Source organism: Procambarus clarkii, chromosome 83 (genome assembly GCF_040958095.1).
Source record: "Procambarus clarkii isolate CNS0578487 chromosome 83, FALCON_Pclarkii_2.0, whole genome shotgun sequence".
NCBI lineage: Eukaryota > Metazoa > Arthropoda > Malacostraca > Decapoda > Cambaridae > Procambarus > Procambarus clarkii.
Window position 1 is genome coordinate 15,576,019 of NC_091232.1, and position 18,089 is coordinate 15,594,107.

At 42.2% G+C, this 18,089-nt stretch overlaps 1 protein-coding gene across 1 annotated transcript in view; it reads left to right on the top strand.

Annotated features, from left to right (window-relative positions):
* LOC123768769 (innexin inx2) overlaps positions 1 to 15,944 on the top strand; it is a 60,362-nt gene extending 44,418 nt beyond the window's left edge. Inside the window, exons 4-5 of the mRNA XM_045759553.2 lie at positions 7,543 to 7,718; positions 15,063 to 15,944. Coding sequence (XP_045615509.2) covers positions 7,543 to 7,718; positions 15,063 to 15,106 — 220 coding nt within the window. The 3' untranslated portion in view covers positions 15,107 to 15,944. The remainder of the gene's footprint in view (positions 1 to 7,542; positions 7,719 to 15,062) is intronic.
* Positions 15,945 to 18,089: the final 2,145 nt, after the last annotated feature.

Sequence of the window (18,089 nt, forward strand, 5' to 3'; positions counted from 1 at the left end):
GTAGAATCACTGTTTAGCAACGTACCTGTGGATGAAACAATCGGGATGATAGCAGACAGAGTGTATCGTGATCCGGCCTTTACTCCTCTTGACATACCAGAAAACATTCTAAGGAAACTACTCCAAGCTTGTACTAAAAAGGCACCCTTCTTGAGCCCGGATGGGCACATGTATAAACAAGTAGATGGGGTCGCCATGGGTTCTCCCCTAGGTGTCCTGTTTGCGAACTTCTACATGGGTACCATCGAACAAAAGATCTTAGTCGACATGAACTTGAAACCGGCCATATACTGCAGGTATGTTGACGACATTTTTACATGGGTACCTGATGTCAGACATCTGCAGGAGCCGAAGGAGGCATTTGAGCGGAATTCTGTGTTGCGTTTCACTTACGAGATGGAGAAGGATGGGAAGCTGCCCTTTCTAGATGTAACAGTCATGGAAAGGAGCGGAGGTTTCCACACTACAGTCTACACTAAGGAAACATAGGAATGTGCCTCAATGCCAACAGTGACTGCCCAGACAAGTACAAGAGGAGTGTTGTTAACGCTTATGTCGACCGTGCTCTCAGCCACAGCTCAGGATGGAAGCAAGTCGATGAAGAACTCTGTAGGGTAAGGCAGGTCCTAGTCAACAACGGCTTCTCCAATGGTTTCATTGAAGACATCATAAGAAGGAAGGTGAAACGCCATGCAACCTCTGAAGAGACAACTAACACAACACCTGTACCCCCTATTAGACTATTTTACAGGAACTTCTTGTCCACAGCTCATAAAACGGAGGAAAGGGTCCTGAAAGATATTGTTAATAGAAACGTTATCCCTACAGACAAAAATCAGAAGATACAATGGCCGATTTACTATATAACCAAGGAAACTGCGAACCTACCCATGAGAAACTCCAGACACAAAGCAGAACACTTTGAAAGAGACCAATGTTGTCTATGCCTTCAAATGCCCACTTGGGGACTGTAAGCCTCAAAGAACTCAGTATATAGGCAAGACAACAACATCTCTTTCCAGGCGATTAACAATGCATAAGCAACAGGGCTCCATTAAGGAACATATAATCTCTTCCCACAACCAGATCATCACCAGAGAAGTCTTAACAAAAAACACGGAAATCATCGATAGATACAACGATAGCAGGCGGCTTGATATCTGCGAGGCACTACACATTAAGAAGTCAACACCAGCAATCAACAGCCAATTAATGCACAACTATATTCTACCCACTTCAAGTCTCCGCACCAATAGAGAAGCATCAAGAAATATGGGCCAATAGGCCCTTTGCATTTACTTCCATTCTTCCCCTTTAACTTTACCCAATATTACCCAATATTTCGTGTTCTATTTTGTGTTGAAAGTTTGTTTTCACCTCATCCAAAACTGTTGTAACATATCACCTCACACAAATGCAGGTATATAAAATGAAAAGCCGTTTGAATTATAGCATAGTAAGAAATCTGTTTTAGTGTTTGCAGGTTATAGTTGTGTGTGTGTAAACTAAAGTCTTTGAAAATGTAATAAGTTATTACGAAACGCGTTCAAGTGTCGCATCAGACTAGAAATAAAAATGAATTTTGGAGAACTGATTTTTCAATTACCATCGACAGTGAAAAGAACCATAAGAAATATTGAGAAAATTCGTGTTAGAATTATTAATCTTACTTTTTCGGTCATATTTAATAATATATGTCTACAGGAAAGACTGCTAAATATACTATTATATATATATATATATATATATATATATATATATATATATATATATATATTAGTTAAATATGACCTAAAAAGTAAGAGTAATAATTCCAACGAATTTTCTCAATATTTCTTATGTTTCTTTTTACTGTCGATGGTAATTGAAAAATCAATTCTCCAAAATTCATTTTTATTTCTAGTCTGACGCGACGCTTGAACGCGTTTCGTAATAACTTATTACATTTTCAAAGACTTTCGTTTACACACACAACTATAACCTGCAGACACTACAACAGATTTCACCCGGGACCCCCTGTCCCCCCCCCCCCCCCAAAAAAAAAAACTTCGGTTCCCGGGACTTGACGCTTGGCGACCCCACCTTCCCCGGATAAACCTAGTCACTTATACTGGTGACAGTCCGGGGTGACGTTGTTACCCGGACTGTCTTCCTCGACGTCACAGCACTTGCCTTCGTTTATGATGTGACGTTGATAAGGTGTCATTAATTACACACTAAATATGACAACAATGGAAAAAGGAGGAAATTGTTACTTAACTTATAATTGGTGGATTTCTGTCCCACGATGATCAATTAATAATTTACCTGTAAATGCATGAAAAATAATTATTTATATTATTGTTGACAATTTTATACATTAAACGTATCATATTCCACATGAATATTTATATTTTATTCTAAATATATAAGCAACGCAGGTAAATGTGACGCATGTGCATCGAGGTTGTTGTTGTTGATTTAGGGGCGACGACGATCATGGGATCAGATGCGCCCCAGCGTACCCGTTAAGGGTGAATTGCGAAGCCAAAAAGGGTGAAACGCCAAGCCAAAACGCGAAACGAGTGACGCCAAGCACTAGAAACTGACATGCCCTATGGCAAAGAAACGCACAAAGGGAGAGACACGAGCACAGAATATAACATTACATATAGCAAATACACAGGAAATCGGTGGACATACTTGCCCGGGAACCTGGCCCGCGGGAACTGTACACTGAATGCTTCCAGGAGTACCACGGGTACCACGAGCCGGATGAAGCGACGCCCGACACAGAACGACTGCAGCATCTACCACAGGGGAAACCGGGCCACACACAGCAGGAGGCTCCGTAGCCACCCCAGCACCCAGCACATCTGGGACCCGAGTCACGGACACAGGGCCAGGCGCAGCATCCGAAGACGAGGGAGAAGACGGCGACGTCACACAGGGAGCACCAGGAAGGCCCACTGGAGCATATTGGACAGTGACAGGATCAGGCAGACCAACCGACGGTACCGCAATACCCGGAGGAGGGTCGGCAACAACCAGAGGAACGTCAGGCATCGCCGGGGGAGCTTACAGCAGCGAACAGGACGCGCACCACCTCATCATCACCGGAGACAGCTTCCAGTGGGAGCGGCGGGAAATCCTCTTCCCGGAACAAATTGGCAGAAGCAGCTGGGGCCTCAGAGCACCCGGCAGCCTGATGCCCCAACAGGCCACACCGGAAACAGGTACGAGGCTGCCGGGCATAATACACCCAGACGTAGTATCCCATAAGCCGGACAGAAGAAGGTATATCCGACCGCAGGTGCATTCCCAATGTGCGAATGTTTGTTCGCCTCCCAGCATACCGCCCCAAGGAGAGCTTGTTCACCCGCACGCTGACAACGGCACCAAACCTCCCGAAGTAACGTCGGAGGAGGTCTGCAGGGATCTCCAAGGGCGCACCATGGACACTGACATAAGTCAGGGCACCACTGCGGTATGAAATCGCCACAGAGCCGGCATCATCCGGCAACGGCAACGTACACCCCTTTTACAGACGGAGGAAGTCCCGGTACTCCCCCTCCCCCACGAACTTGACAACAACAGGGTGGGCTGGAACAAGCTCTACACCGTAGACAGCCTCCACCGGGATACGAAGCATGTCACACAACACCATCTCGATGGTCGTATATCCAGCCTGACAAGTGAACTCCAGGCCCACGGAGTTCACACGCACAACAGGAGGAAGACGGCCCCCCATGTCAGAACCGCCACGTCAACACGCAGCCAGGCAGGCAACAAAACTAGGAGGGCAGAGACGCCCACACCACCTGGCGACCAAAATGGCAAACAACCCCAACAGCCACGGAGGGTCGGTAAACGTCCTCACTCCACAGCTGCTAGCAGTCCGTGCATCGAGGTGTTACATTTGCCTGGAGGATGATGGAGCAGGAGTACGACGTCTCGCTGAACGAGGGCGCTGGAGTGCCTCGTCCAGTGAGATCAGGCTGGGACAAAGGGTTGACAACACTGTTAGCGACGTGATCACTCACACAAATTTATCAAGACAACATAATATTTTAGCCTATGACGGAATATACCGCACGGAAGATTACAGGTACTGACACATATTTATAATTTTTTAACAGCAGTTAAGGCATGTCGTCGTCTAATACTTCTTGTGAAACACTAAACTATCCCGAGTCAGCACTTCGCTAGCTACGTACAGCAGCACCTGCGTTTTCTTCCCTGATGTCTGACTGTTTCCTCACCGATATGTACAATGTACTTACTACTAGAGAACGACTAGTTGAAGTACCTGCATCCATTATAAAAACAATTTTAGTTTACGTCAAGAAACTGTTCACAGCACGAATAGTTTGCCATTATTACAATATTCAGACAAGTGAACTCTCTATAACTAAATGCTCACTTTTTATATTTTCCAACAGTTATGTTTAAGTTCATCATGAAGATTTTCCATACTTTCGTCACCCTCACTTCAGTACGTCCATACACAACACTATACTGAACTGACGAGCGGAAGTAAAGAATTCAGGGACAAATCTGTCGTCGGACCAAGTCCATTCCATCCAGCGGTCGACCCTAAAGACGCATTCATCAATTTTAACATGCTGTTCATACAAAACGAATTTTATCATATAAAAATTTATATTATTTAATATTAGCATATTGTACATATTTAGGCAATGGTTTCGTTAGGTTAGGTGTTTAGGTTCTGTTCGGGATTATTTGTATTTGCAGGACATGGGTGAAGCATTTACAACCCGTCCTCGACTCAAGTCCATTACCTCCAGCGGTCTACCAAACAGACACATTCATACATTTCAACATGCTGCTCATTCAAAACATGAATTTTCTCATATATAAATTAATATTATAATATATGAGGATATTGTGCATATATAGGCATAGGTTAGGTTAGGTGTTTAGGTTCTGTTGGTGGTTATTTGTATTTGTAGTACGTGGGTGAAGCATTTACAGCGTTGTTGTTCGAACAAAATTCGTCAGTGAAGCACTTGTTCCGGAAGTGTTCGAACGAAATCAGTTGAGTCGTGTGTAAACCGCTTTTCATTCATAAACAGGGGGTTTGGCCAGCCCGTCCTCCAAACAAAGACCCAAAAGTGATTCCATGCACCCGCCAAACCCCCCTGTTTATGAATGAAAATGGTTTACACACGACTCTCAACTTATTTCGTTCGAACACTTCCGGAACAAGTGCTTCACTGACGAATTGTGTTCGAACCACAACACTGTAAAGGCTTCACCCACGTACTACAAATACAAATAATCGCCAACAGAACCTAAACACCTAACCTAACCTAACCTATGCCTATATATGCACAATATCCTAATATATTATAATATTAATTTATATTGGAGAAAATTCCTATTCAGAGTGAACAGCATGTTAAAATTTATTAATGCGTGTGTGGGGGTCGACCGCTGGATGTAATGAACTTGAGTCGAGGACGGTTTGCAGCGAGAAAACACAAATACTGACTAGTAGATTTAAAAAAGTTAGTATATGATAAATGCTCTGTGATTTTTTGTTTTGCTGCTAAGCTGTGAAAATATTGTCCAAATGTATTTAGACATCTTTAAATACTTCACGCCACTCTGTAAATAAAAGTAACCGCTAACAGAACCTAAATAACTAACCTAACTGAACCGACGCCTAACTGTACACAGAAATGTAATATATATATACAATAGTATATTAAAATTAATGAAGGCGTCTAGGGGGTAAGAGGGTGCACCTGCTTGCCGCTCCGCTAACAAGCCTGGATGAAGGACTGGTTGGGTCAGTGAGTGTTGGGCTGGGGCATGCTGTGCTGTGCTGTGCTGTGCTGTGCTGTGGTGAGCTTTAGTGAGTATGACGGAAATACGCAACGTTTATCTGAAATATTTCATCGCTTCTGATTGATAATAGAAACACCTGTTTGGTGAATGTGATTTACTGGCACTTTAATTAGAATTATTATTGTCTACCACAGACGTGGCCACACATTTACAATGCTAGCCACCATATGTACATTTTCGTCTGCCCTCCACGAACAAAGTTAGAGATCTGTTAAACATTTACTTAAGTGATTTATTGAGCAATCAACCACAAAAAGCGAGTGTAGTTCTTTTAAAAATGCTAATCTAACCTACATACCTAAATACACAGATTTACGTTTGTCCCACATAAACAGTGTTTGTTGTGTCTTTTAACGTAGTGTCATTAATGTGCGTTTACAAAGATGACTGGATGTTGTAGGGTTAATGTCTGATTGTGTACATTACAATTATGATGTTTTAAAGAAGCATGTACCTTCATTATTAGATCCTTGTCTGGTAAATGTACTGAAAGTGTACTGAAGTTTACAATGTGCGAGAAACCAGCACATAAAACGCCGCTACTGTGTCGTGTTGCGAAGTGTTGACTCGGGATCGTTTAATGTTTTACAGGAAATATTACACGACGACACGCCTTAACTGCTCTTGAAAAATTATACATTCGTGTCGTCTCGGTACCTGTTCGTTCAGTGTTTCTCGTCTTGTGCTGAAATATTACGTCGTCTTGTGTATGTAGCTGTGTCGCTAGCAGTGTTGTCAACCACATGTCTCAGCCTCGCTGGACCAGGCACTCCTGCGAACCTCCATATCCCCCCTCGTCCTCCAGGCACAAGTAACACCTCGATGCACAGGCGTCACATTGACCCGAGCTGGTTATATATTTGGATTAAATAATAAATAGGCTTATGGTATATGAGGATTTTTATATATAAAAACTTGTCAACAAAGATATAAATAATTCGTTTGCATGCCATATCAGGTAATTGTTGAAGATCATCGTAGGACAGACATCCACCAATCTTAAGGTCCGTAGCAATTTCTGTTTTTCCATTGTTACCTTAATATGGGAACTCGGTCCACCCTCATGAGCGTTCACAACATCATTAAACTGATGTACTAAATGCCCGAACCTAACTTAACCGAAGACTCACGATTCGAAAACGGAACCTCACGTCAACTGCAAACCACTGTGATTTTTAGTGAATCAGTTTTTGGTCTAGGAAGATTTATAGGTTGAAATACGATGTACTGTTAGAGAGGACGAGTTGGATAATTAATCAAAACTAAGAAAAGTCGGACAACAATGTCACTTCATAAACGAAGGCAGGTGCTGTGACGTCAAGGATGACAGTCTGGGTGACAATGTCACCCAGACGTCGCCATAGTTATAAACCCATGGAACCGCCAACCCGCCAAATTCGTAAGTACCAAAGGCTGCTGAATTTCCAAATACAGTGGGACAGAATCATCAGAACAAATGAGTGTCCATTCGAAAAGCCGCCGACTACTTGTCCTCTTTGAGGCCACTAAAGAGATAGTGGCCCTCAGGTAAATCGGATATATCGGGTATGCTTCTTATACTCAATATATATTAGCTAATATAATTCTCTTATGTTTCCCCGTACATACTGAATGTATGTACTTCAGGTATATACTCAGTTGAAGAATGTATTTTACTGCTTATAATAATGAATGACTCTTGTATGGCAGGTTCGTGGTGGTGGCGGTGATCTCGGCCTTCGGTCTCCTCTACCGCCTGGCAACCTTCCTCCCAGGCTTCAGGCACCTCCTCCTGCGGGGCCGCTCGCGCCTGGCCTCCGCCGAGAAGGTGGAGGCCATCTCCACCAAGTGCCACATAGGAGACTGGTTCATTTTGTACCTCGTGGGTAAGTTGACACTCCCTGAGGTCGTTACTCTGGTCATATGTGCTGGATGTTACCTGAAGCACCAACACTTGTTATTTGAAAATACAAGTCATAATTATTCCTATTGTGCTCGTATTCATGTGTGGCACTTTTATGTTTGTGTTTATGTGGGAGTCGAGTTTCAGCTCTTGGAGACTGCCTCTTATAAATCAACCGTCATGCCACCGACTCATTACCGAGGTTATCGGTAATGAGTTCTAAAGGCAGTTCTTATGTTAGCCTATCTAGCACATGCCGCTGATGATATCCTTATGATGTGGGCTTCTAGGGACAGGTTCGGTGTGATATCAACCCCCAGATCTTTCACACTATTTTACTCTTGCAGGATTTCACCTCCCAGATTGTATATTGTGTTCAGCCTTCTGCTGCCTTCGCCTAATTTCAGATTCCAGATTCCTTTATACTTTACAGATTCCTGAGTTGAACTTTAGTAGCCATTTTCTAGACCATTCCTCCAGTTTGTCCAGATCGTTCTGTGGTCTCTGTTTTGATTCTTCTCATTATTTTTGCATAATCAGCAAACATTGAGAATAATGAGTCTATACCTTCTGGAAGATCGTTTACATATATTAAAAACAGGATGGGTCCAGATACAGAGACCTGTGGGACTCCGCTGGTGACATCTCGCTACTCTGATGTCTCCTCCCCTCTCAGTTGTTCGCTGTTTCCTGTTGCTTAGATACTCTCACTGAAGCACCTTACCTTTCACTCCTGCCTGGTGCTCCAACTTCTGTAACAGTATTTTGTGAGATACTGTGTCAAAGGCTTTCTGAGATTCCAAGAAAATGCAGTCTGCCCACCCGTTTCTTTTTTGCCTAATTTTTGTTGCTTGGTCATAGAATTCTATTAAACCTGTGAGGCACGATTTACCATCTCTGAACCCAATTTAGTAGTGTGTTACAAAACTATTTCCCTCCAGATGCTCTACGAGCTTTTTCCGCACGATCTTCTCCACAACCTTGCTATGGTATACAAGTTAAGAGAAACTGGCCTGTAGTTCAGTGCCTCTTGCCTGTCACCCATTTTGTATATTAGGACTACATTGGCTGCCTTCCAGCTTTCCGGTAGGTCTCCTGTTTCCAGTGGCCTGTTATACACCATAGAGTGGGGCACACTTAGTGCTTCTGGACCTGCCTTTAGTATCCACGGTGAGATTCTGTCAGGCCCAAAAGCGTTTGTCACGTTCAGCTCCAACAGACTCTTTTTGACCTCGTCACCAGTGAGGTCAAATTCCTCCAAGGTTGCTTGAACATCTTTCTTCACGGTCAATCCCTGCAGGTATTATGTCTGCAGTCATGTCTTGCCTCGTGTCTCTCCCCTCTTTTCTAGCGACGTAATGTCTAGCTTTTCCATTCTTTCTTCATAACCCAACCATCGCAGTTTTGGAATACACCGCGTTGCAAACCGCTGAATCTTTTCTAGATTCTTGTGTACTTTTTGAGATGGGGGGGCTCCACGATGGCGCTGCATTCTCCACAGCTGGTCTCACGTAAGTGATATACACTGATCTCAATGCCTCCTTATTTAGGTTCCTGAACGATGTTATAATTTTGGGCAATGCTGAAACACTTACTGGTATTGAAATCCACAAGCCTCGTACCAAATTTGCAGCTCATTTATATAATTTTGGAATATCTTGCAATTTTCATTAGTCTCGACTCTTCTCTTTAATTTTGCATCACTGAAAACATAAAAACATATAGAACTCAACACGAATCCTTGAGGTACTCCGCTTGTTACTGTAAACAGTCCTTACATCTCACCCCTCACTATGATACTCGTACCCATGTTCCGTGCTCTCCCACTTACTCCCGCCGGCCTCTCCAGTTTGTGTTCTAGTCTCTGGTGTAGAACTGTTGGAAAAGCTTGTCGAGAAATAAGCAACCTGTTCAACCTCCTCTGTATTTCCTGACCTTTCCTGAAAGTGGGTTCGTTTGGCATGATTTTTCTTCCTTGAAGCTTTCTTGCTGCTTGTTTAAAATCGCAACCCACTTAAGTTATTTAAATATTAATATCAATATTCTTTTGAGTACCCTGTAGGGAATGATTGCCTGTGATACTGGGCTGAAGTTAAGTTCTCCCTCTATATTCCTTTCTTGTATATTGGTAACGTAATCTTCCAGCAGTTGGGCAAAACTTCCTTTGAACTTGAATCATTAATAAAGAACAGCAGTAGAGGTGTGCCGAGGGCCTTTGTGTGTGACATTCAAGGTGATGTGTTGTCTGTGCCAACAGTTTGTTTCATCAAGTCATGCCGGTTGTCTCATTACTTCCTCTGTTGTTACCTCAATATTTGTTAGTCTCTCCTCTAGGGTTCCCAACTCTCCTGCCACTTGGAGTTCGTCCGGTTTAGTTGTCAACACTCAGACGAACCTAGCTTTCAGCTACTTGTAAATCTTCCTTGTAATTCCCTGTATTTTCTCCTCTTACGTGATCTACTTATTTGGATATGCGCTATAATTTTCCTTCATACATAACTATGTAGTATCTTTAGTTGTTTCTTTGCTTTGGATGCAATGAAATTTCCATAGTTTTTCCGATACTCTTTTTATGTTTGTGTTCGTTCTTAGATCTTACAGCTACTTCGGTTCTCTTTGTCTTCTATTAACTGTGTTTTCTACACTATCTCCAGCGAGTCGTTTTATCTTCTTGGTGTTGCCTCTTCACTAAGGGTTTATTTTCCTGTTTACTGTTTTTACTTTTACTTTCCTCGAACTATTTTTTTACTATTGTTATGTATATTTCACTCTTTATTGTGCATCTCATACTCATCCTGTGAGCGGTAGTTTATTGTGCACCCCATACTCATCCTGTGAGCGGTAGTTTGTGCATCTCATAATCATCATTGTGAGCGGTAATTTATTGTGCATCTCATACTCATCCTGTGAGCGGTAGTTTATAGTGCACCCCATACTCATCCTGTGAGTGGTAGTTTATTGTGCATCTCATACTCATCCTGTGAGCGGTAGTTTATTGTGCATCTCATACTCATCCTGTGAGCGGTAATTTATTGTGCATCTCATACTCATCCTGTGAGCGGTAGTTTATTGTGCACCCCATACTCATCCTGTGAGCGGTAGTTTATTGTGCACCCCATACTCATCCTGTGAGCGATAGTTTATTGTGCACCCCATACTCATCCTGTGAGCGATAGTTTATTGTGCACCCCATACTCATCCTGTGAGCGGTAGTTTATAGTGCACCCTATACTCATCCTGTGAGCGGTAGTTTATTGTGCACCCTATACTCATCCTGTGAGCGGTAGTTTATTGTGCACCCTATACTCATCCTGTGAGCGGTAGTTTATTGTGCACCCTATACTCATCCTGTGAGCGGTAGTTTATTGTGCACCCCATACTCATCCTGTGAGCGGTAGTTTATTGTGCACCCCATACTCATCCTGTGAGTGGTAGTTTATTGTGCATCTCATACTCATCCTGTGAGCGGTAGTTTATTGTGCATCTCATACTCATCCTGTGAGCGGTAGTTTATTGTGCACCCCATACTCATCCTGTGAGTGGTAGTTTATTGTGCATCTCATACTCATCCTGTGAGCGGTAGTTTATTGTGCATCTCATACTCATCCTGTGAGCGGTAGTTTATAGTGCACCCCATACTCATCCTGTGAGCGGTAGTTTATTGTGCACCCTATACTCATCCTGTGAGCGGTAGTTTATTGTGCACCCTATACTCATCCTGTGAGCGGTAGTTTATTGTGCACCCCATACTCATCCTGTGAGCGGTAGTTTATTGTGCACCCCATACTCATCCTGTGAGCGGTAGTTTATTGTGCACCCCATACTCATCCTGTGAGTGGTAGTTTATTGTGCACCCCATACTCATCCTGTGAGCAGCAGCGCAAAGACAGGATCACAGAGTGCACAAAAGGTCTTAATCAGACCTCGGCGGAGATTTTTATAATAAAAAAATTATCTAACGTGCACACACTATAATTATAATATGTGCTAGTTCAAAAAGTTTTTTCATTACAATGTACATAATTTATTGTAAATACATTGATGGAGATCATAGGCTAATATGTAAACTTTACATATTTAATATTACAGGAGCACAGAAGAGCTGTTGTCTATTATTCTTAATGTTTACACTACACCTCGTGTTCCTTAGTCTCATATATGCCATATTTCTACTGGACGCAAAATAAAGATAGTGCAAGGATTTCAGATATTTTATAATTGGTAATACGGTGATTTGTCATTTCATGCCGCATGAGGTAAGATTTACCTCAAAATGGCTAAGTTTTTTCAGTCTAAGATGTAATGCTCTAGTGTGTGTGTATCACTTTGTCCACACACACTCATTACATTTTACGTTATCTAGATCCATATACAAGCCGAATTGCCAGAGATAGTTGTAGCAGAGTCGTATTCGAGCTGTGACAATGTTAGTCTACTGATTTTGTTACTTGCGACATACAGATGATTTGTTTGACTCGTCTCATTGTGTTAAACAAGGGATCTGCTAGTTTCTGTATGCACTATTCTACTACAAATTCATGCAATAGATCTCGTCTAAGAATACTTTTAATGGATCTGTTTGATACTCGATAAGATTACATTCAACATTGTCTTCATTTACTGCAAGATTATCAAGGACATCAGAGTTAGCATGTTCCTGCAGTTCAGTGTGTGTGTGTGTGTGTGTGTGTGTGTGTGTGTGTGTGTGTGTGTGTGTGTGTGTGTGTGTGTGTGTGTGTGTACTCACCTAGTTGTACTCACCTAGTTGTGTTTGCGGGGGTTGAGCTCTGGCTCTTTGGTCCCGCCTCTCAACCGTCAATCAACAGGTGTACAGATTCCTGAGCCTATCGGGCTCTGTCATATCTACACTTGAAACTGTGTATGGAGTCAGCCTCCACCACATCACTTCCTAATGCATTCCATTTGTCAACCACTCTGACACTAAAAAAGTTCTTTCTAATATCTCTGTGGCTCATTTGGGCACTCAGTTTCCACCTGTGTCCCCTTGTGCGTGTTCCCCTTGTGTTAAATTGACTGTCTTTATCTACCCTATCAATCCCCTTCAGAATCTGCGTGTGTGTGTGTGTGTGTGTGTGTGTGTGTGTGTGTGTGTGTGTGTGTGTGTGTGTGTGTGTGTGTGTGTGTGTGCGCGTGTGTACTCACCTAGTTGTGTTTGCGGGGGTTGAGCTCTGCCTCTTTAGTCCTGCGTCTCAACTGTCAATCAACTGGTGTACTGATTCCTAAGCCTATTGGGCTCTATCATATCTACATTTGAAACTGTGTATGGAGTCTGCCTCCACCACAACACTACTTAATGTATTTCATTTGTTAACTACTCTAACGCTAGAAAAAATTCTTTCTAACGTCTCTGTGGCTCATATGGGTACTAAGTTTCCACCTTTGTCCCCTTGTTCGTGCTCCACCCGCGCTAAAGAGTTTGTCTTTGTCCACCCTGTCAATTCCCCTGAGAATTTTGTAGGTGGTCATCATGTCTCCCCTTACTCTTCTGTTTTCCAGGGTTGTGAGGTTCGGTTCCCTTAGCCTTTCCTCGTAACTCATTCCTCTCAGTTCCGGGACCAGTCTGGTGGCACACCTCTGAATCTTCTCTAACTTCATCTTGTGTTTAACTAGGTATGGACTCCAGGCTGGAGCTGCATACTTCAGGATTGGTCTTACATAAGTGGTATACAGGGTCCTGAACGATTCCTTACACAAGTTTCTAAAGGCAGTTCTTACATTGGCCAGTCTAGCATATGCCGCTGATGATATCCTTTTGATGTGGGCCTTTGGGGACAAGTTCGGTGTGATATCGACCCCCAGATCTTTCTCTCTATTTGACTCTTGTAGGATTTCACCTCCCAGATGGTACCTTGTGTTCAGCCTTCTGCTCCCTTCGCTTAATTTCATTACTTTACACTTTCCTGAGTTAAACTTTAGCAGCCATTTTCTAGACCATTCCTTCAGTTTGTCCAGGTCCTCTTGTAGTCTCTGTGTATCTTCATCTGTTTTGATTCTTCTCATAATTTTTGCGACATCAGCAAACATTGAGAGGAATGAGTCTATATCCTCTGGAAGGTCGTTTACATATACTAGAAACATGATGGGTCCGAGAACAGAGTCCTGTGGAACCCCACTGGTGATATCTCGCCTCTCTGATGCCTCCCCCCTCACCGTTACTCGCTGTTTCCTACTCCTTAGATACTCCCTTATCCACTGGAGCACCTTACCTTTGACTCCTGCCTGCTGCTCCAACTTTTGTAACATCCTTTTGTGAGGTTTTGTGTCAAAGGCTTTCTGACAGTCCAAGAAAATGCAGTCTGCCCACCCTTCTCTTTCCTACCTAATTTGTGTTGCTTGGTCATAGAATTCTATTAGGCATGTGAGGCACGATTTACCATCTCTAAACCCATGCTGGTGGTGTGTTACAAAGCTGTTTCCCTCCAGATGCTATACGAGCCTTTTCCTCACGATCTTCTCCATCACCTTGCATGGTATACAAGTTAGGGAAACTGGCCTGTAGTTCAGTGCCTCTTGTCTGTCACCCTTTTTGTAAATTGGGACTACATTAGTTGTCTTCCAGCTTACCAGAAGGTATCCCAGTTTCCAGTGACCTGTTATACACCATAGAGAGTGGCACACTTAATGCTTCTGCACCTTCTTTTAGAATCCACGGCGAGATTCTATCAGGCCCAACTAGCTTTTGACACATTCAGTTCCAACAGATTCCTTTTGACCTCATCACTGGCGAGGTAAATTTCCTCCAAGGTTCTTCGGTTTGCCTCCTCATTTAGTACAAGGACCTCTCCTTGTTCTATTGTGAAGACCTGCTGGAATCTCTTGTTGAGTTCTTCACACACCACTTTGTCGTTCTCTGTGTATATGTTCTCCTCTTTTCTCATTTTCATCACTTGTTCTTTCACTGCTGTTTTCCTCCTGATGTGGCTGTGAAGCAGTTTTGGTTGGTTGAAGCAGTTAGCTTTACTCGCGATATCATTATCGCACTGCCTTTCTGCATCTCTCCTCACTCTGATGTATTCATTTCTGGCCCTCTGGTATCTCTCCCTGCTCTCTGGTTTTCTGTTGTTCCTGTAGTTTCGCCATGTTCTTTTACTCAATTGCTTTGCTGCCGCACATTCCTGGTTGAACCACGGATTCTTCTGTTACTTTTCATTTTTTTGGACTGGGATAAACCAGTCTGCAGGTATCTCTCTCTTTGTGTGTGCGCGCGCGCTCATTTTTTCACTATAAATTCGATGTGCAATAATTGTAGTCAAATCAAAATAAGGTAATAGCAAATTTATGTAAATTAACTTGTATTCTTTTTCAGCGAGGAATATGGACCCTTACGTATTCAAGGAATTTATTAACTGACCTGACATTTGTTATGGTCGACAAGGAGCACATCTCGTAGTGTGGTGATCTACAACTGTCTGTGATACGCTGGTGTACGTCTGCAAGACTTCAGTCTTCCGTCATCAACTCAGCTTCCACATGATTGAGCTTTATACACCATTAAAAACTCATGTTTAAATCATCTCGTAATAAAGCTGTGGCTGCCTTACTGCCCACTTTGTTAATTTTGTCATACTTCACTTTTATCATCTTGCGTTGATTTGTTCTGAAGTAGTTCACCAGCATTAACCTCTGATACTCCTTCTAATCACTTGATCATTTTCATGACAAATTAGATTGCTTGATGGAATGTACCTTCCCGAGTCGTTTCTGAAGCAGTATTAACATAACTACTTTTCATTTTATAAATGAGAAATTACTGGGGCGATTTTTGGTTGCTCGGCAATCAAAGATCGCCACGGATAAATGGTAATTGGACTTTGAATATGATGAGAACATCTTTGGCGCAGGTTGGGGTTCGAACCATCGTCCTGAGTAACCCCAGACGCGCACTTTAACCCGTCATGGCTCAAAAAAAATTCATTGATATATTATGTTATTGCGATTTCATTGTGTGAATGACTCGTATAATGTTTGCACGAGAAATAACAGTGGAAAATTAACACATGTTTTAACTCAAAATATAATTAGGTTTGTATTCGTACTTGCAAATAATGTCTCAATAGAAATTTAGTTCTGTAGTGAATATTAACTTGACCAGCTGTTTGAGATAAAACAATACAAGTTTCAATAATAATATATTAACTTGAAATGTGCCTTTGGAATAATCTGACTCAAGATATTAAGTTGAAGCAGGTTCAGAATTTTCATTAGTTCCTGAACAGAGTTCATACTCGCTTTCATTACAATAAATATGAATATATTATCAGGTGATGGGGGTTTTATAAACTGCATACTGCACTTAACTCATATTTCACTTTATGGCGAACAGAGACCCCAACCACTTCCTGATAAAATAATATCGCCTATGGCAGCAACACTGCTGCTGTCGTTAATCAGTCAGCAATGGACACTGGAGTGCATTTAATAAGTTGGGAGATCACCCCTGTAATCGCTGTATACTCTGAGAGGGTTTCAACGTCCCTTTTATTTGAGAGAGCGGCTCCAATCTGTCCTTTTGTTCATGAATACCCTGGAAACATAAACCGAAACTGTCTCTATTTTCCGCTTGTTACAACTTGTAATAAAGTTGTTACATCTTGGCTTAACGTGTTTATGACGTATTAGAACGTTGTTACAACTTGCTATATTGGATTGTTATAACTGGTTAGGTGTTAAAACTTGTTCGAACGTTGTACCAACAGTCGTAGTTTCGCTGTGTGTTTGCTGGGTACACACCCTCTCGAGCTACCGTGACTCCCCCCCCCCCACACTCTCCTTATTATGGGATGATTCCCTTTTATGCTGTTCTGATCCTCTGTCAACAAATCTGCAGCCGTTTCTCTCACTATCTAGGAAGCTTCACCAGGATAGGAGCAAATATCATCTGTCAACAGACAAATATTTATTACATGAAAACACATACAAAGAATATATATAATATTACAGTACAGCACTCTAGGTTACTAACCGGTAACACTCCAATATCATATCGGTTTCATCAAAATAAACTGTATAAGGCTGCTAATCTATTTTCGGCCCATAACCTACTGTATCCTCACTACTTGGAGTTAAATACCTGGCACATAAAAATATCTCCAACAGGAAAAGAAATAAATTTCTCACCTTACACTGCGCCTTTCATGCCAATATGCAATCAAGCACTCCCTCATACACATCAAGGTGTCCATACGCAACCCGTTCTCGCAAATTTAATAAGTCAATATTGACTTATTAAATATGTGCATAGGTGACATACTTAACATAATAGATACCCTTAAAAAGATTCATAGAAAACACCGACCTTACCTAACCTTGTTAGTACCTTAAGATAAGCATCTTATTGCTTCGTAATTACAATTATTACCTAACCTATAATAGGTATAGGTTAAGTAATAATTGTAATTACGAAGCAATAAGATGCTTATCTTAAGATACTAACAAGGTTAGGTAAGGTCGGTGTTTTCTATGAATCTTTTAAAGGGTATCAATTATGTTTAGTATATCACATATGCACGTAGTTAATAAGTCAATATTGACTTTACGAATTTGCGAGAACGGGTTGGCCATACGAGTCTCTGTTCTACGTCCTGAGGCCCACCACTGAGAACATCTGTCTGAGTCCTCAAAATCACGTAGGTACTCGTGCAGTCCTTTCAATATCTGCTGCACCTGAAGTTCCTTTATGCGGGTTAACAAAAGAGACGTGTAGCTTCCCTTCACTCGAAGTTCAACTCTACCAATGGAGTTCAGCTCCACACTTGAAGTTCACCATAATCTTCCACAGACCGAAGCTTCTCCACTAACATCTCCCATACAAACCTGTAATTCCATTACCAATCCATTAATAAAGTGTTTTCCTAATAAAATACATATCTTTACACCAAAATAAATTCCTCCTTCCGATATCCCTTCTGCACACTGGCTCAGCCACGGTGGGTACTCCCCAAGATCAGACGAGTTCTCCCCAAAATCAACCACCGACCCGTCGCTCGGGGGCTCAGCCCCTCAGTCACTCACTTACCTCAGGCGAGTGAGCAGCCCGTCCTCCAAACAAAGATCCAAAAGTGATTCCATGCACCCGCCAAACCCCCTGTTTATGAATGAAAAGCGGTTTACACACGACTCACAACTGCTGACGTTCGAACATATCCGGAACAAGTGCTTCACTGACGAATTTTGTTCGAATCACAACGCTAGTAAATGCTTCACCCACGTACTACAAATACAAATAATCGCCAAAAGAACCTAAACACCTAACCTAACCTAACCTATGCCTATATATACACAATATGCTAATATATTATAATATAAATTTATACTTGAGAAAATTCCCGTTTTG